Source organism: Erinaceus europaeus, chromosome 9 (genome assembly GCF_950295315.1).
Source record: "Erinaceus europaeus chromosome 9, mEriEur2.1, whole genome shotgun sequence".
Taxonomy (NCBI): Eukaryota; Metazoa; Chordata; class Mammalia; order Eulipotyphla; family Erinaceidae; genus Erinaceus; species Erinaceus europaeus.
The window spans coordinates 38,354,691-38,375,061 of record NC_080170.1 but is presented as its reverse complement, the minus strand read 5'-3'; the positions used below and the strand labels follow the sequence as shown (position 1 = coordinate 38,375,061).

Sequence of the window (20,371 nt, the reverse complement as noted above, 5' to 3'; positions counted from 1 at the left end):
CAGGTCCTTGCTCATGGTAACATGTGTGTGTACTCAACAAGGTGTGCCACTGTCCAGCCCATGATGTGTTCTTTTCTTTACTTCTTCTCATTTACTATTATTTTTAGTGATTTTATGATGATTTATAAGATTATAAGGTTATAGGGGTATGTTTCCACATCTCACCACCCCTACCCCAATCAACAATAACCCTGCCCCCACTCAATGATATCCACCAAGTTCTCAAGAAAGCTGAGACAGGGTGACAAATACTTCTTCCTCTCATTCATTAATTCCTCATCCTCCTCCACCTCCTACCCCCTTTTTTTTTTGCTTCAAGTTTATGTGTTTCTAGTACCTATATTCCACATATGAGAGAATGAGAGATACATTATTAAAAAAAAAACCTTAACACACACACACACACACACACACACACACACACACACACACACACACGGAGTTTCTAGACCTCTATGAAACCCAAGAGTCTTCAAATCTTTAAAAGAACATTCTTGGGCTGGCAAGATAGCTCACTGTATAGCGCTGCTTTGTCTGGTCTGACCCAAGTTTTCAGCTTGGCCCTCATGCCCAAAGGAAGTTTTAGTGCTGTGGTTTCTTTTTATTTTGTTTTGTATTGTTTTTCCACCTGTCTGATTAATTTCTCTGAATGACTGCTACTACGAACTCTGAAAATACCTGGAAAATGTCTCCCAAATAAGCCTGGATCTCTAATGTTGCTGAAAAATTATATGCTTAGAGCTTTGCCCACAACAAAAGCAGGCTAGCCTAATTAGCTGCAGTCAAGACACCAGAGAACCCTACCTACCCTAAAACCCCATGGCTAGTCAGACTTAGGAGTGCTGTGGTTTCTTTCTTTCTCCGCCTCTCTGGCTCTATCTAAAAAAAAAAAAAAAAAAAAAAAGTCATCCTGGAGCTGTGAAGACCTGCAAAAGAGCAATAAATGAAGGCAGAAGGAGAAAGGAAGGAAGAAATAAAAATAGTTTATATGTTGGCTGGGAAAATAGCTCAACTTGGAGACCATTGAACTTACATGTTTACGAGCCTCTGTTTGTTCCCCACTACTGCATGTACCAGAGTGTACACAGAGCTTCTCTCTCTCTCTCTCTCTCTCTCTCTCTCTCTCTCTCTCTCTCTCTCTCTCTCCCTCTGGGTGTGTCTATCTTTCTCATAGTGAAACTCCTTCTGTTTCATGTGTTATAAATAAAACCAACATCTTGAAAAAAAAATCCCTCTTTTACTCGTTGACTTTACAGTTTGTGAACAAAATAAAGAGTTCTTATCTTCACGAAGGTCCAACTTTAATTTAAATTTCATTCCCTGGAGCAATCTTCTGCTCACCTGTCTTGTCACAGTCATTGTGCCCCAGTTAATAATGATGTCATATTGTCACATTTTGTACTTAGGTATTTATTGGTGGCTGTGCCTGTTTGTTATCTGTTTCCCCCACAGGAATAAAGCTTACTGAGGACAAAAACACATATGTACCTGGGTGTGCACACGTATACACTCTGGTACACACAGCCACTCAGACACACACTTGCACAGTCACACGCTTCACTCATGCGCACATAAGCATCCTGTGCAGAAGGGAAGCTGTGGTACTTCCTTCCTCGGGCCTAGTCTGAGCTGGGCCGCCATGGTGAGCCCAGGGAGATCTGCAGATAAGCCACCTGAGGGGCAGGTGGCATTCTTCTCTCCTTATCTGTGGATTGCTGTCCTCTTCCTGGTTCTGGGTAAGTCCCCATGCTGTATGTAGCCTTCCTCTATCTAACGCTGGTCACACTTCCTGTTGGTAAAACTGGGAAACCCCTCTCCTATAGTCTGTGGTGACCATTATTAGGTTCCAAGTTTCCAGAGGTATGTGTGTGTGTGTGTGTGTGTGTGTGTGTGTTGTGTGTGTGTGTGTGTTCATCCCTGTGGTCCCAAATCACTGGACCCCACCAAATCACTGATCCCCACCAATTCATATCTTTCTGCAGAAAAATGCAAAGGTAATTTTTTTTTTCCTGTGTAACATGGACCCCAGGCACAGCAAAATTCCTACATGACAGTGTCCTTAGTGGCAATGTCTCAAGGAGTCCAGACCCACGTGACCTTCTTTCTAATTCCATCTTTGCTTTCAAACTGCATAGACTTCACTGGGGACCTGGACACCTTCCAGTGGCCCTGGACTCAGAGGCCTCTGTCCCTGTGTCCTTTCCTCATCAGCATCTCTACCATCCGGGATCCAGATCTACTAGTTTCTGGGATCCACCCTCTATAGTGTGACCTAGGTCCCTCTGTCCTCTGGGCAAAGCTGTTCCCTCACCCAGGAAGGCTCTTGGCCCCCTGGCCAAGTAGCTGCCATCCCTCTGAGACTCGGTTTCCTTTCCCCACTGCATCAGGGTCCAAGGTGCAGATGGACTGGGGTGGGGCAGGCAGTGAAGGGAGCTCTGAGGAAGGTATTAGAGAGATGAAAGTGTGAACAGGGGGTCTAGATCTAGGGTGCTTCCCTTTCCATTTCATTTTTGCTTGCTGAACACACACAGACACAGAAAGAGAGAGAGAAAGAGAGAGGTCCCAGCTCTGAAGCGGGTGCAATAGCACTTCCATGTGGTGTCAGGTCTCAAACCCGGGTTACTTACGTGACAAAGCCTGTACCCTATCTCTTCGGCCCCCATGATTGTTCCTTTAATAATAACTATTCAGTATGTTACTTGGCAGCTTTTAAAAGATGGGCAAGTCTGGGGCCGGGAGGTGGCACACCTAGTTAAGCGCATGTGTTACAATGTGCAAGGACCCGGGTTCGAGCCCCTGGTTCCCACCTGCAGGGGGAAAGCTTTTCAAGTGGTGAAGCAGGGCTGCAGGTATCTCTCTGTCTCTCTCCGTCTCTATAACCCCCTTCCCTCTTGATTTCTGGTTGTCTTTATCCAATAAATAAAGAAAATAAAAACAGTTTTTTAAAAAGATGGGCAAGTCAATTGTAGCAATTATAATCTTTTACTCTTAGGGACAGAGACAGATAGAGAAAGATAGATAGATAGATAGATAGATAGATAGATAGATAGATAGATAGAAGAGAGAAAGAGGAGAGAGAGAAGAGAGATAAAGAGAGAGAGAAGAGAGGGAGAAGAGAGAGATAGAGAGAGAAGAGAGAGAGAGAAGAGGGAGAGAGAGACCACAGAACCAAAGCTATAGGAGAAGGCCTTGAACCTGAGTTGCACACATGGCAAAGTAGCATATCATCCAAGTGAGCTATTTCACCATCCCAACAATCACAGTCTTCAGATCCCTCACCTCTGATGATCTGTTAAGCACTGTAGTGCTTAGTGGTTCAACCAGAGAGCCTGAGACCTGCTCTCCTGTCCCAGGGCTTGTGGGGGCTACACTGTTCCCCAATGACAGTGAAGAAGGAGCTTTGTTGATGTTTAATGTAAGCAGAGCAGAGGTCAAAACAAGGGCAGAAGCACCCAGCACCTTCTGGGCTTCCAGGAATTATTATTATTATTTATTATCTTTATTTATTGGATAAAGACAGCCAGAAATTGAGAGGGTAGGGGTAGAGAAAGAGAGGGAGAGAGACAGAGAGACACCAGCAGCCCTGCTTAACCACTTGCAAAGCTCCCCCCCTGGAGGTGGGGACTGGGGGCTTGAACCTAGGTCTTTTCGCACTATAACATGTACACTCAACCAGGTGCACCACTGCCTGAGCCCTTTCCAGGAATTTCTCAGAGAAGTTACAAGGCTGATTTCCCTGTTGGAACAGAAACTTAGAAAGGTTTATTATGATTACTGTAACCACCTTTGGGAAAGGGGATTGGTGAGTGAGTGAATTAATGAATGAATCTGAAGGAATGACTTTTCTAGATTAAGACACACAGAAAAGAGAGGATGTGAATCTGATTTTATTTTTCAGCACCTGATATCAGTTTCCAGTACACTTATTTATTTATTATTTGTGAGGGCTTATTGATTTACTGGGTTGTTATCATGGGGTTACATTTACACATTTCTCCAAAATAGGTGTCCGTACACCTTATTCTCCACCAAACTTTCATCCTCTTTCGCTAAGATCTCCAACTTCCTCTAGCACCCTCTGCTTCCCCATCTGAGTCCCCTGATCTGGTGTGTAGACCACAGTCCTTTGAGGTTTTACCCTGAATAATCCCTTGCTTGGTCTCCCTCCTCTGAGTGAGATTATCCAGTATTCAATCTTCTCTTCTGGTTTAATTCATTCAGTCTGATTCCCTTCAGTTCCATCTATGTTGTAGCAAAAGAGATTTCATCGTTTCTTACAGCTATGCCATATTCTGTTGTGTATATATGCTACAATTTCCTTAGCCACTCATTTGTTGTTAGACACTTGGGATGTTTCCAAACTGGCTATTACAAATATAACAATTATATAATATTAGGTGTGAGCTGTGGTGCACCTGGTTAAGCACACATAGTACTAAGTGCAAGGACCCACTCAAGGATACAAGTTTGAGCCCTTGGCTCCCCACCTGCAGGGAGGACACTTTACAAGTGGTGAAGCAGGTCTGTAGGTGTCTTATCTTCCTCTCTCACTCTCTATCTCCCCTTTCTTCTCTCAAATACTTTCTTATTTCAAATTCTTTCCTATCAAAGAAAATGGGAAAAAATGGCTACCAGGTGCAGTGGCTTTGTAGTACAGGCACCAAGTCCCAGCAATAACCCTGGAGGCAAATATATATATATATATAATACTATCATGAACATTACCTTACTTATATCTATTTCAGACACTTGTTTTTGTGTTCTTTAGATTGATGCCTAGGAGAGGAATTACTTGACTGTATGTCAAGTCTTTTATTGATTGATTGATTGATTGATTGGATAGGACAGAGAGAAATTGAGAAAGGAGGGGAAGATAGAGAGGGAGAAAGAAAGATAAACACCTGCAGACCTGCTTCACCACTTGTGAAGCGACCCCCCTGCAGGTGGGGAGCCAGGGCCTCAAACCAGGGTCCTTGTGTGGGTCCTTGTGCTTTGTACTATGTGAGCTTAATCCTGTGTGCTTACCGCCCAGCCCCCTCATGTCCATTATTCATACAGAGGTTGGACCAATGTACATTCCCACCAACGCTGTAAAGTATTCCCTTCCCCCCTCACCTGCACTTGGGTTTTTTGTTTTGTTTTGTTTTGTTTTTTGATGTAGGACGTTCTTACTGGAGTGTTGTATGCTTTACATTGGGTTGTTCTAGCTCTCCCCCGCCAAGAAAATTGGATCAGTCCTGCTAGTTTCGTGGGCCCGCTTGGCCCCGCCCCAAGGAACCCCGAGAGGGTTCCAGAGTTCCAGAGTTCCAGAGTTCCAGAGTTGGAGAGTTGCAGAGTTAGAGTGTGCTTGGCGCCGTCGCGGGGGAAAGAGGCAGCAGAGTTCTGTTTGGTGATTAGTTTGGTTTAGTTTATGAATCGTTGTTCCTGAATAAAGAAATACAGCTTCCCTGCCCAGCCGTATGTCTCTGGTCGTCTCTGTTACCCGCCCGTGAAGCTAGCCCGGCCAGCAGGAGCCTCCGAATTTTAACAACACTGGAGTGAGATAGTGTCTTATCTGATATGTTTATTTTTAAGAGATTATTTATTTATTTACTTAATCTGTTTAACGAGTAAGAGAGAGAGGGAATCAAAACACCATTATGGCATATGCAGTACTGAGAATCATACTTGGGACCCTACAAATGCAAGTTTTTAGTTCTACCACTAAGCTACCTCCTTGACCATCCCATCTATTTATTGAGTGAGTGAATAAATGAGTGAATACTGACTAGCAGAATGCAGCAGCCCCTCCTACTCTCTCTTCTGTCCCTGCAGGGCCAGTCTCAGGAGTCAACTCAAACCCAACTCTGGTGAAGGGGATGGTAGGAGGTTCCGTGACTCTACCCCTGAATATTTCAACGTTCTCGGAGATTGAGCATGTCACCTGGAATGGCCCCCAAAAGGCTCTTGTTTTAGTACCATCCACAGGAAATGCTATCTTCATGGACAAACTCAATCAGGACCGACTAAGTGTCAATAATCAGAACTACTCCTTGTCCATCTACAAACTTACCCAGAAGGACGTAGGAACCTACAAAGCCCAGATAAACCGGAAGACATCTGAGATCACAGCGGAGGAGGAATTTACCCTGCTCATCTATGGTGAGTGCCATAGAGCTTTGCAGATTTCTAGGTCTAATTTTCTTTTTAATATTTAATAATTTGGGTGAGGGGTGGGTGGTGGTGCATCTGGCTGAGCACACAGGTTACAATGCTCAAGGACCCCTGTTCAAGTCCCTAATCCCCACTTGAAGTAGTAGGGAGGCTTTGCAAATGATGAAACAGTACTGCAAGTGTCTATCTCTCACTCTTTTAAAAAATATTTTATGTATGTATGTATGTATTTTTAAATAACTTTTTAAAAGTCGTTTTTAAATTTTTATTACCTTTATTTATTGGATACAGTCAGAAATTGAGATGGTAGGGAGGGATGGTGAGGGAGAAAGGCAGAGAGATACTTCAAGCACTGCTTCACCACTCACAGATCTTCCTCCCTGCAGGTGGGGGTTGGGGGCTCAAACCTGGGTCCTTGTGCATTGTAACATGTGCACTCAACCAGGTGCTCCATAACCCAGTCCATGTATGTATTATGTATGTATTATGTATTTTGGATAGAGGCAGAGAGAACTTATAAGGGAAAAGGGAAATAAGAAAGAGAGAGGGAGAGAGAGAGAGAGATTGAGACCTGCAACACTGCTTCATCATTTGTGAAGTTTCTCTGCTGGTGCAGGGCAGTAGTGCACGGGGCTAAGCGCACATAGTACTAATCACAAGGATCCCAGTTAGAGCTTCTGGCTCCCCACCTACGGTAGGGTTGCTTCACAGGACTGCAGGTGTCTTTCTCTCCCCCTCTCCATCTTCCCCTTGTATTATCCTATAAAAAGAATGGAAAAAAAATGGCCTCCAGGAGCAGTGGATTTGTATTGCTGTCACCGAGCCCCAGCAATAACCTGGAGACAAAAAAAAAAAGTTTCCCTGCTGCAGATGTGGGCCAAGGGTTTGAACGCAGATCCTTGTGCACTGTAATGTGCATGCTTTCCCAGATGCACCACCTCCTGGCTCGTTGTCTCTTTGATTCTCTATCTCTTCCTTACATCTGAATATCTCTGTCTCTATGCAATAAATCAATCAAATCAAATAAGTTTAAAAATAATTCGGATCAGGATGTGGTACAATGGATAAAACTTTCAGCTCTTAAACATGACGTCCTGAATTCACCCCCTGGCATCCTAATGTACCAAAGTGATGTTCTGGTTCTCCCCTTTTTTTTCTATTTTATTTGATAAGACATAGAGAGAGATTGGGGAGGGGGAGGCAGAGAGGGAGAGAGACACCTGCAGACCTGCTTCACCGCTCATGAAGTGTACCCACTTCAGGTGATGAGCAGCGGCTCAAACCCGGGTCCTTGTGTCTAGTATGATATGCTCTTAACCAGGTGCATCACTGCCCGGTGCCTCTCTTTTTCCTTATCTTATAAATCAATCAATTAATCAATCACTCAATATTAAAAATATTTTATTGGGTCCAGGTGGTGTCACACCTGGTAGAGTGCACACGTAACTCTGTGCACAAGGACATGCATTGAAACACATGGTCCTCACCTGCAGGGGGCACAAATCTTCACGAGAGCTGAAATAGTGCTAAAGCTGTCTTTCCCTGTGCCCCTCTTGTCACACATCTTTCTAGCAGATGATTTCATTTTTAGCTAATTTGTAGGGTACTCTTTACATATTAAGAAAATGGAAGTCTAAGCCACTAAAAAGTGTAAAATGAACTAACTCAATGTGTCCTGTCATATGTTAATTTTCAAGTTATTTATTTTACTTTATTTTTTTCTTACCTGAACATTGCTCAGCTTTGACTTACTATGGTGCTGGGAGCTGTGTTTGGGAACTTTGGTGCCTCAGGAATAAGAGATAAAACAGGAGATACAGCAGGGTGGGGGAGAGATAATCCAGTGGTTATACAAAGAGACTCTCACAGCCCCGCCACTAGGCCACCAGGGCATAGATCTTCTTTGGAGTTTCCTCATTAGTCCTCATTAGTTTCCTCATTAGAAGGGGAGATAGAAAGGAAGTGAGACAGACACCTGCAGCATGGCTTCACCACTTGCAAAGCTTTTCTCCTGCAGGTGGGGACTGGGGGCTCAAACCTGGATCATTTTACATTGTAACTTGTGTGCTCAACGAGGTGCACTACCATCCAGCACCTGACAAAGAGAATTGAAAGGAGAAGGGGAGATAGACAGAAAAAGACACAGAGAGACACCTACAGAAACTGTTTCACCACTTGTGAAGCTTTCCCCCTAAAGGTTAGGACCAGGAGCTGGAACCTGCTTTCTTGTTCACTGTAATGTGAGCACTTAACCAGGTGCACCACCACCTGGCCCCTTATCTTATAAATTTATAAATCAATATTAAATCACTAATAAAAGTTTAAAATATATTATATTTTGTTTATTTGTTTGTTGGATAGAGACAGAGAGAAACTGAGATGGAAGTGGGAGGTAGACAGGGAGAAAGAGAGATACCTATAGCCTTGCTTCCTCACTCATGAAACTTCCCCTTGCAGGTGGGGATTGGGTCTTGAATCTGTGTCCTTGCTCAGGCTAACGTGTACACTCAACCAGGTGCAGCACCACCCTGTCCCTTAGATGTGTGAAGGTTCAGGACAGTATGTATAGTGTGATATCTTGTATATGTCTATATCTAGAATCTCTCTGGAAAGGTCAGCAAGAAACTCATAACAGTGATTGCCACCAAGAACTGTTACTCTTGAGAAGAAATAGGTAAAAGGGACCAAGAAAATGTGTGTGTGTGTGTGTGTGTGTGTGTGTGTGTGTGTGTGTGTGTACCTTTCTGTATCTTTTCAACCTGTCTTTCATGTGTATCACCTATACTTCAGGAAAGCATGTGCACACACTAACCATGGTTCACAGGGGATGTGAAACATAAAGGAAAGAGAAGACCATGAAAAGGGTGGAAACACAATGGATCCTAAATACAGGCCCAAATGCAAAGGAGACTCAAATCCCAGAGGCTCAGTATTTGGGGCCTGCCCATTCATTCATTTACTCCTGCTAGTGGGTACCTTGTTTTAGGACCCAGGCAAGTGCTGGGTGCTCAGCCACAGGCATGGAGTAGGTGGGAGAAATGACATAATGCACCTGCTGTCTTGTGGAGTCACAGTGACAACATCTGCAGAGATGAAGTGCAGGGAAGAGTAGTCAGTCTTGTTTGCAGTGAGCGTTATGAGAGAATTGTCTCCTGGGACCATCGTTGCTGGCCTCTCCCTTCAGTTCCCAGCTCCCCCTTCTTCATCCTTTCCTGTTGGGGAAGAAACCTGAAATGCCCCCATGGTCTCTGTCCCTGCAGAGAGGCTGCAGAAGCCCCAGGTCACCGTGAAGTCCGTGGCTATTTCTAAGGACGCCTCCTGCACCGTCACCCTCCTGTGTTCTGTGGAGGGGACAGATGTCTCATATAGCTGGATCCCGAGAGTCAGCAATGTCTCTGAATCCTACGGAAACTCCACTGTCACCCTCTCCTGGACACCCTGTGACCCAGATCAGCACTATACCTGCAAGGCCAGGAACCTTGTCAGCCAGGTCAACTCCAGCTCCATTTTCATCCAGCACGTCTGTTCAGGTAGTGTGAACTCCTCTTTGACCCTCCAGAAATCAATGGCATTTTCGAATTTTGAAGACTGAGCCACTTTGAAATCTAAACCCCAGGGTTCTGGCAGGACACAGGTGGGGAAGGTGTCTGGCACTCTCAGGGCACTGTGACACTGTAGCAGAGGAAGGGGAAGAGAAGGAGGATGAAGAGACTTACACTGTGTTTTGCTGGGGTGGGGTCTCCTCAGAAGATCAGGAGGATAGGAGAGACTGAACCAGGGGCATACCTAATGCACAGTGAGTGGTCATGAGAAAGCAGCAAGAGTGTCTCTGTGAAGGAACTCTAGTAATAATCCAGATGACTGAAGCTGAGGTAGGTGAAGGAAGAAAGGATTTCTTAACACATGGGCCAGGAGTCAGACCAGCTCTGAGAATCTCTGGGCCCTGAATTTTGATGAACTTTGGTTTATATATCTCTTCTGCAAATGCAAAAGCTAGCAGGGTTACAGAAGCTGATGTAGCCAGCAGTTATTAGAAAGAAGCAAGCAGGCAAGAAATACAAAATCACATATGGCAATTAACTGTAGACATACTAAGGTACATTCTATAAAACATGTCTTTGTCTTTTATCTTTACTTATCTGCAGTCCACTCAAGAAAGTTCAGTTTGGCCTTCATAGTTTCTGCTTGTTATTACTTGCTCACCCAGAGAGGGTCAGCCTGCTTTTTCTGTGCTCACCACCTGCACCATCTCTGACCTTGCTACATACCCAGTCTTTTCCACACATTCTTAACCTTTTATTGTACCTTCAGTTTTTCTGTCCTCTGTTGAGGCCTTTTTTTTTTTTTAACAAGTGCATCTCAATCATATACCACCATTTTATAAACACATACTTATACCTTAAACATATCCAGGGCTAAAAATTTTAAATTCCTGGGAGCGGGGGCTTGGAGGGCTCCAGTCACCTTCAAGTTCAGCCACCCAGAGACTAAAGTTGCAATGCCCTATGTCCCATTGCAGATCCAGACACCTCTGAAGGAAGACCGGTGGCAGGACTCCTAGGGGAGTCAGTGACCTTGCCGCTGGCACTCCCGGCCCACCAGGGCATAAAAGGTGTGATCTGGGTGTTTAATACATCCATCATCAATAAAGTGCCGGCACCAGTGACCGCCAGCCCGCTCAAGTCTAGCCAGGACTTCTCCCTGAAGATTGACTCCGTGACGATGAAGGATGCTGGCACCTACCAAGCCTTCTTGTGCTCAAAGGCGTCCAAAGTCATCCACTCAGAACGCATCACCCTGCATGTCTACCGTGAGTCACTAAGCCCAGCACCTGTCCCTGGGTGTCTCCCTAAGAGGTCCTTCTCCTTTTGCCTCCCACTCCCTCCAAAAGGCCCCAGTCCACACTCAATTAACAGAAGGACAAGTTACACTCAGCAGCTCAGGCTCATGGTCCAGTCCCCTGGAGGCTTCTTATGAGGTCAGCTCATGTGTCTCAGCTCTGGAGAGGAGAGGTCCTTGTTCTCTCCGTGGTGCTATCACAGAGCTCGACAGGGTATCAGCCTCACCTGCTCCAAGTGCAGACTTCTCATCCCATAGCAAACTCATTGGACTTGAGATTTTTTTTTTCCTCCAGGGTTATTGCTGGGGCTTTGTGCTGGCACTACAAACCCACTGCTCCTGGTGGCTAATTTTCATTTTTATTGGATAGGACACAGAGAAACTGAGAGAGGACAGAAAGATAGAGAGGGGGAGAGACAGAGAGACATCTGCACACACCCCTTCAGGTGGGGAGCCAGAGGCTCAAACCTGGATCCTTACCTGGGTCCTTATGCTTCATACTTTGTATGTGCACTTAACCGGATACGCCAACACCCAAACCTCTTGACTTGGGATCTTCACCGCAGGAGCTCAGGATTATAACATATTCCCCTCACTACTTGACCCCTTGTGCTTTAAATTTTTATATATTCTTTCACTGCTAGGGCTTCCCCACTCTGAGTCAACTTTTTTTTTCCAAATAGAGAAAGAAAACAGAGAAGGAGAGACAGCACAATGCCAACATTCCCTCAAATGTCACAGTATTCCTAGAGAGTGTGCTAGGGCTTGAGTCTGGCTTACACACTCAACAAAGCAGGAACCCTTTCAGGTGCCCAGAGACTCATTTTGTTTTGTTCTTTTCTTTTTTGTTTTCTCAAACATGACTCTTTTCTTCCTCCTGCTATTTATTTATTTATTTATTTATTTATTTGATATGGTCAGAGAGAAATAGAGAAGGAAAGAGGAGATAGACAGGGAACTGTAGCACTGCTTCACTGTCATGAAGCTTCCCTTCTGCAGATGGGGATGGGGGCTTGAACCCGAGCCCTTACACACTCTAACATGTGCACTGAATCATGTGCACCACCACCCATTCTCCTTTTTCAAATGTGTATTAATGTTTAGCAGACCCCTTTGCATGTCTAAAATGACTTTAAAAGAAAAAAATGTTTATCTTGCTTTTTGTACCATATGGTACTACTTCCTTCAAGCACTGGAAGTGTTAAGTTACCCATACATTACACAGGATGAAAAGAAAAAAGGGGTGGCACACATAGTTCAGCATACATGTTACAATGCGCAAGGACCCAGGTTCAAGTCCCCTGTCCGCACCTGCTGGGGGAAAGCTTCACAAGTGGTGAATCAGTGCTGCAGGTGTCTCTCTGTCTCTCTTTCTCTCTATCCACCCCCCTTCTCTCTTGATTTCTGGCTGTCTCTATCCAATAAATAAAGATAATAAAAAAGAAAAGAAATGAAAAGAAGGAAAAAGGAGGAAGAGAAGAAAAGACCATGTTCAGTGTGAAATAAAATAAACACAATTTATATTTGTGAAAAATACATAGTGGATCATTTGGTCCATATCTTGCATGGTGGGACTCAGATATAAAAAGACTGGCAAAAATATTGTGTAAAAACAGTAAAGCAAAGGTGTCACATTATTATTCCTTTTAAACTTTTGAACTCAGCCATTTTCTGAGCACGGACTCAGTGTGACCACATTCACCTCTCTACATACCTCGTCCCCTGTAACTAACAAAAGGAACACTGGCTCCTGAAGTGTGAACCTTCATGAGAGCCTTCAGAAAAGTTGTTATCTTTAGCTACATAGCTTGTTTTCCAGGCTTATTGAATACAATTTTAGCCCCCTCTCTTTGTCTCACTGCCTTGAGTTAATTTCAATGTCCCTTAGTTTCACATTTGAGCATCATTAAAGGCCCAAAGACCCAGAGGTTCAGTTCATAGCTGGGGAGGGGCAGGTCAAGATCCCTCTCCTTCTCTGGTGCAAGAAGTCATGGTGACTGCCCAGGTCTTTCTCCTTGTACAGGGAGGCTGCAGAAGCCCAGCATCACCTGGAATAGCCCTGGGCCCTTGGAGGGCGGTGTTTGTAGGGTCAGCCTGACCTGCTCAGTGGAGGACTCGAACGTGACATACACATGGAGCCCTCTGCAGAAAGGCGCCATGGTGTCCCAAGGGGGCTCGCGCCTCACTGTTTGCTGGAGAAGTGGTGACACCCACCCCACTATCACTTGCACGGCCAGCAATCCTGTCAGCAACAGCTCCCAGAAGTTTGTTCCTGGGGACATCTGTCCAGGTGGTTGTCCCTCACTGCTCAGCCAGACCCTGGAACCTGGGGCCCCGGAGTCCACACTCTGAGTGACTCTTTACACAGTGCTGGTTGGGTGGGTGAACAGATCCTGTGAGCAACATACCCCTACAGAGTGCATGCAACTACATGTACTGTTTGTTTGTTTGTTTGTTTGTTTTTACCAGAGCACTGCTCAGCTCTGGCGTATGGGTGAGTGGTGCAGGGGACTGAGCCTGGGTCTTTGGAGCCTCAGGCATGAGAATCTCTTTACACAGCCATTATGTTATCTACCTTTGTCCATTCACTTATTATTATTTATTTTTTAATTTTAATTATTTATTTTGCCTTTTGTTGCCCTTGTTGTATTTTTATTGTTGTTGTAGTTATTATTGTTGTTGTCATTGTTAGATAGGACAGAGAGAAATAGAGAGAGGAGGGGAAGACAGAGAAGGTGAAAGAAAGACACCTGCAGACCTGCTTCACCGCCTGTGAAGTGACTCCCCTGCAGATGGGGAGCCGGGGGCTCGAACCAGGATATTTACGATGTTATTATTATTTTAATGAAGTTTCAGGGATTGAACCCAGGTATCCACCAGCATGCAGTCTCTGAGAAACCTCCTGGGCTCAACTTCTTGTTTTTTTATATAGAGATAGAGAGAAGAGGGAGGGAGAGATACTGTAGCACTATTCTGCTCTTCCTGGAGTTACCTTGGTACATGTGGGACTTGGATTAGGAACCAGGGCCTGGTGCATGGTAAGGCATATACTGTACCAGAAAAGCCATCTCCTGAATTGCCAGATATGTAATTTAAATATTCTAATAGTCCCATTAGGAAAAGCACTAGGAAATAGGTCATACTAACCTTCTTCATATAACAACTTGGGGGTTGAGTGGTGGCTCACCCTGTAAAGCATATATTGATACATAGCTATTCATGTAGGCTGGAGATGAAGTTCCTACCCCCACCTGCAAATGAGAAGATTTACAAGTGGTAGAGCAGTGCTGTAGGTGTCTCTCCTCTTCTCTCCATCTTTATTTCTCTCTGTCTCTTATCCTCTATTAAAAAGGGAACGTGACAATAGGAAGTCATGCAGACAGTTTCTTCTTCTAGCGTTTGCCCTTCTTCCGTAGCCAGTCAACAGGTCAGGTTGAAAGCTGTCAGGAGCTGCTTGTTGCTGGCTTTGAAAGTGACTGGGATCCATGTGGATTCAGTCGGCTAGGAAGGATCGTCAGTTTCCCCAATGAATGGGTACTCACGGGATGCACCACGAGAAGGTCGATCCAATGCATCCCAATGCAGACAGTGAGCCCCAGTGATAACTCTGGTGGCAAATTTCATATATATGTGTGTGTGTTTTAACCCGATGTATCCCAAACATCTTCATTTTGACACATTCCATCACTAAGAAAAATTATCCACCACTAGTTTACTTTCTAGTTTGTACTAAACCTTTGGAATATATATTCTGTACAGAAAAAGCACCTTTCCATTCAGATGCTGCATATTCTGAGGGTATACTTACTCTGTGCTCAGATTTCATAATATTTGCAGATAAAAATAGATTTGCTTATCTAAATATCTCAGAACACAAAACCCATCTTCCAGTAAGTATTGAGATGGGCTTTTTAAGTTCCTATCACTAACTTTAAAAAATATTTTATTATTTTAATGAGAGAGATACAGAGAAAGAAATCAGAGCATAGCTCTGATCATAAGCATAACTCTGGCTTATGGTAGTGCTTGGGATAGAAACTGGGACCTTTGAGCCTCAGGCATGAATGTCTTTTCATAACCATTATCCTGTCTCCCCAGAGCTCCATTATTAAAATTTAAGAGAAACAAATATAGCTCCTCAGTTATGGGCATATTTCAAGGGGTTGGGGCTACTGTCTGGAACAGCCATATTGGAAGTTTTGGAGAAGAATTAATAGAAAGGAAACATGAGGAGAATTGGATCTGGGGCTTTGAATAGGGGCTGTGTGAGCAGGTAGGTAACAAAGGTAGTCCAGAGGTTCTGTCTAGAAGCCAGGACTCTGCTAAGTCTGTGAGCCTCTGGCCACAGACCCCCTTCTAGCAGACCTACACTGCTGCTGCTCTTAAGATTCCCCACTGTGGGAAAAAAGTCAAATTCAGAAAGGAGGAATAACCTGATCACAGTCACACATAAAGATCAGGACTGGATCCTTACTTCTGTGTCTGAATGGAAGGAGATAAGTAGGAAAGTGTCCCCAGGACATGGTAGTGTGAGGTCAGATGGATTTGAAATTATTTTAATTAATTGACTATTAGATAAAGACAGAGAAATTGAGAAGGGAGGGGGAGATAGAGAGGGAAAGAGAGAGACACCTGCAGCTCTGCTTCACCACTGGTGAAGTTTACCCTGCACGTGGGATCAGGGGCTTGAACCTGGGTCCTGTGCACTGTAGTGTGTGCATTAACCAGAGGCACCGCCACCTGGCCTCTGGTTTTGAAATTCTTTACAGCAGGCATTGGATTCTCTCTCTCTCTCTCTGGAACGTAGAAGTCCCTGTGCAGGTGATGGATGAGGTTTGCTTAGGGCCAGCACAGCCAATTAAAGCTGTGACACAATGCCTGCTCATAAGTAATCATGGAATGAGTGATCCTTAAAGCCAGTTCTCTGCAGTAGTGTGGGAGGCAGCTGGGAGGTCATTCTTGTCTGTGGGCTTCTGGCTCCAGTTTCCTTTACTGTGTGTGTTCATAGTACCCATCTCCCTTTGCAGCAGCACCAAAGAAGGAGAGGAATATCGTCATTGGAGTCTCGGTGTTTTTCACCCTCTGCTTTGCTGGCATTGCTGTCTGGTACATTTGGAAGAAGAAAAGATGTGGTGAGTCTAAATTTAACAGCATCTGCTAATGCCTGGGTCACATTCCAGAATATTTGTAGGGGCTCCCTATTCTCTCCTCACTCCTTCCCACCCCTGCTCTCCTGAGTCCTCACCTCTTTTCTAGTGATGAGGGGAGGGTATAAGTTGAGACCACCAGTGGCTGAAACCCAACTCAGGCAATAAAGAGTAGAGTTCTGGGTGGAAAAGTTTGCTGAATGAGGACTCCTGTGATTAGTCTGGCTCTCACCTAATCCCTTCTCTGTCCTCTTGTACTGCTTTCACTCTTTTCTGAGGCAAGAGCTAAAAGGCAGGGGAGTCTTTATTCAGTAAAGGTAAAAGTGTTTCCATTCAGTTCCAGCTGGAAGACCCTCAGAAATATCAGATTGGTTTAGCTTGGGGTCATGCAACCACTGCTAGATCCAATCACAGTGCTCCAGGAGATGAGAGACTATTATTGGCAGCTCCTCCAGAATCTTGGAGTTGCAGAGAGAATGTAGTGTCTTAGGCAGTGGAGTTTAGCATGCATGGTCCCCTGGGACAATCTCTGTAGCAGCCATTACTGTGATGGATGACCACTATTGGGAGCTAGAGTCCAGATGGAGGAAACTCCAGACTATTCTTTTTAACCCTTCTTAAGGTGACACTAGGCTGTCATCCTCTCCTGTGAGCCTGAACCAAATCTGACTTCACCAGCCCCTCCTGGAGCCCCAACTCACACTGTCAGTGGAAATCTCTCCTCTTCTTAGACTCTGGAACCAGATGCTTCTCTTCTTGTGACCGTGCTGACAGACCTTTTCTAATTTGCTCCTCAGGTTCTGCTCCAACCACCAATTTTAGTCAAGAAAAGTCTCCAGATGTCACTCAAGGTAATATCACCCCAGCTATCATACCTGACATTGTTACCAAGGACAACAGCTCTGGGTCACTGGACCAGACACTCAGGGTATATGGGCTCCCCAGATGAAGTTCCACAGCTTGGTAGCACGTTAGTGTGTGTTCAGCCAGCTGCTATGTAGGCCTCACCAGAGGCTTATCAAAAGCCATCCAGGACATAGACTGGAACCTGCAATTATAACAAGGTCCAGCACAGACCCTTAGGATCTGAGGGACAGTGTGCTAAGGAAGGTGGTCTGGGAGATAAAAACCACATCAGGAAGAGTTGTCAAAAGCCAGTCATCCCCATGCCAGGAGTAAGCGCCTACTCTCCTGGGTCTCCAGGACTCTCAGCCCTGACTGTGGCCTTGGTGAGACTGAAGGTGCCAAGACCAGAGCAAGTCTGATGCGGACCAGCATGAGAACTCCTTAATAATTAGAACACTAGAACCTGTGCCCATCTGAGGCAGTGCCATCCCCACCTCCATCCCAGGTTGTTCCCTGTCTTGGTCACTTCGTCCCACCTACACCAGCCACCCTGTCATCATTCATGTCCTGTCCTTTGTTACAACACCAATACCTACCACCTTTTTGAGTCCTTTACTTTATTCTGCTTTTCCCCACTTTACACCTCTCTCCCTCCCTTTCTCTCTCCCTCTCCCTCTTCCTCTCACTCACCTTCTCCTTACCCCATTCCTCTCTTTTTTTGAACTGGGACATTACAATTTCACCACTCCAGACCTTTTTTTTATTATAAGTCTGAGGGAGAGAGAGAGAGAAAGAGAGAGACATTGTATCATTCAAGTGTCCTCCATTACCATTGCAACTCCCATATGGTGCCTGGTCTGGAACTTGAATCCCACTTGTGGCAAACAGGCACCTGATCCACTCACATTTCTATTTTCTGTTCTTTTCTTTCATTTTTATTTTCCTTTCTATTATTATTTTTATTATTATTATTTTATTGCCACTGGGGTTATCTCTGGTTTGGGTCTTGCACAATGAATCCACCACTCCTGGTGGCCATTTTTTCCTTTTTTTTTTTTTTTAAATAGGACAGAGAGAGATTGAAAAGAGAGAAAACACAGAAAGAAAAAGAAAAGTGAGCCACCTGCAGATCTGCTTCACCACTTGGGAGGCTTCTTCCCTGCAGGTGGGAACGGAGGCTTGAACCCACATCCTTGTGCATGGTAACATGTATCCTCAGCCAGGTGCACCACCACCTGTCCCCTCAAGCATATTTTAATTTAGTTTTCAGAGCTAACTTACACTAAATACCATGCTCTTCTCTCAACCCAACAGTCATTTGTCACCACTGGGTCCCCGTTACCTTGTGTCCCCAACGCCTGTGCTGGTCAGGATGGTTTATCCAGTGAGACCTATCATCTCTGACCTTATCATCCAGTACATGGCTGACCCATAAATGCTTATTAAGTCAACAGAAGGAGGATTTTGTGAGGGGAAGAAGGAGGAAAGACAACCTCACCAAGATGAGAGAGGTGGGAAAACCTCTCCAACCTACCCAGTTCAGCCCTACACCCCATTGTTCCAGATTCCACCATGGGCTTCTCACGCTGCAGGCTCTCCCGAGGGTATGATATGCTGGGCATGACCCCCAGGACTGCTGGGAAGCAGCCTCCCTCAGACTGCAGCTCCAGCGACAGCAACTTGACCACCGAAGAGGATGAGGAGAGGAAAGTGATGCACATGGCTGGGCCAGGGAGAGACCAGGCCCATGGCCAGGTCACTCAGGGGAAACCTAAACAGGAGTCCAAACTCACCACTCCAGGCAGCATGACACCTCTGTTTGAGGTCAAGGGGGACACAGTGTACACTCAGGTGTTCTTCAACTCACAGGTAAGCATTTTGGGTCAGCACCCCTGCCTCTTCCTCTCCCACTTCCATGGTCATCTTCCTTCTAAACTGGAGGTGCTAGAAACTGGGCCAGTGGACCAAAAATCATAACTCCCACCACATTTACCAAACCCAGGTTCCTTTGGAACAAGGGAACTCATCTCTTAGCTCCACTCCTGGGCCATTAATAAGGGGTGAAGTCAGGGGTGTATCCCCACAGCAGTGAGGCAGCTCAAAGCTTCCATGGGAGACTAGAACCTTATGAGGGTGTCCCTCTTCTACTCTCTTGCTTGGTGGTTAAGAAGAGGCTGTTCTTGGTCTGTTTTAGGGTAAGACCCCACTTTCTCAGGAGAATGAGAACTCAGCCACCATCTACAGCTCTGTGCAGGGACTACAGGAGGTGAGAACGATAATCTCTGCTTCCCCAGGTCCACGACAAAAGGCAAGATGGTCCAAACCATTTAGCTGAAATTTGGAGGTTCCTATGGACCACAGAGCTCAAGTTCTTCCCACCATGTACCCATCTCCTTCCACAGTCAACACAGGCACTTAACCAGATATTTCTGATTTGCATATGGGTAGCCAGGGCTAAGTATGCCTCACTGACCTAGTGATGCACTGACTAATTTTTTTTGAACAATTTATTTAATTTGATATGAAAGAAAGAAATTAAGACGCGAGGGAAGATGGAAGAGGAGGGAGAGGGAGAGACTTGCAGGCTTGCTTCACCACTCAGGAGCTTCCCCCCTGTAGGTGGGGACTGGGGATTTGAACCTGGGTCCTTGTGCATGGTAATGTGTGCATTCAACCACATGTGCTATGGCCCAGCTCCTTCACTGATTAATCTTAACAGTGGCCAGAATAAGAGACTGAAAACCCAAATTCTATATGGACTATGTGTCTTTTTATAGATATCTCTAACCTTAATTGCAATAAGATAGAATGACAGCCCTCTCCCACTCCCCCCGCCCAACCCTCAAAATAAAACTTTCTGGGAAAAAGCCTGATTTCTAGTCTAATGACCAAACAACAGACAGCCAAGCTATTTTATAAAATGTGCTACTAAGAAACATGTTGGTTTTACTGTAGTATTATTAATCACATTCTCCGTCTTCTGACTCACAGGTGGGGCCACCAGTGCGACAGCATGGTGCTAAGTCTCCTGACATCTCTAACTATGAAAACCTCACCTGAAATGAAAAGCTGGACTGGTACATGGGAGGTTGCCATTGAATCTCAGATCTCCCTGGATGGGGCCCTCCCTGTTCCCCCACCCCATGACTGCCCCACCCCACAGACAGGCCAGACACAGATTACTTCTCAAAGACTCTGGACTTCCTGATGATGTTCTTGCTACATCTGGCCTCCTGGATATTCACACCCACATGTCTGATTCACCCCCAAATCTTGACCTTGCTTGTTAAATGCCAAAGGCACCTAGCTGGAGCAGCCTTCACACAGGCTTCTTGACAGCCTACATGGAGAGACACAGAGGTCTGTATGAGGCCCTGCCCATGATC

At 45.2% G+C, this 20,371-nt stretch overlaps 1 protein-coding gene across 2 annotated transcripts; it reads left to right on the top strand.

Annotated features, from left to right (window-relative positions):
• The first annotated feature begins 1,615 nt into the window (after positions 1-1,615).
• On the top strand, positions 1,616-20,167 carry LY9 (lymphocyte antigen 9). 2 transcript variants are annotated; one of them, XM_060197657.1, is made up of 10 exons: positions 1,616-1,736; positions 5,815-6,141; positions 9,414-9,683; positions 10,673-10,963; positions 13,016-13,282; positions 16,020-16,124; positions 16,937-16,990; positions 18,550-18,854; positions 19,180-19,251; positions 19,977-20,167. In XM_060197657.1, the coding sequence occupies exons 1-10, from the start codon at positions 1,640-1,642 to the stop codon at positions 20,043-20,045; spliced, it is 1,857 nt and encodes a 618-aa protein (XP_060053640.1). In that variant the 5' UTR covers positions 1,616-1,639; the 3' UTR covers positions 20,046-20,167. The 2 variants fall into 2 exon arrangements, with proteins under 2 accessions (XP_060053640.1, XP_060053641.1); XM_060197658.1 differs by lacking the exon at positions 13,016-13,282.
• Positions 20,168-20,371: the final 204 nt, after the last annotated feature.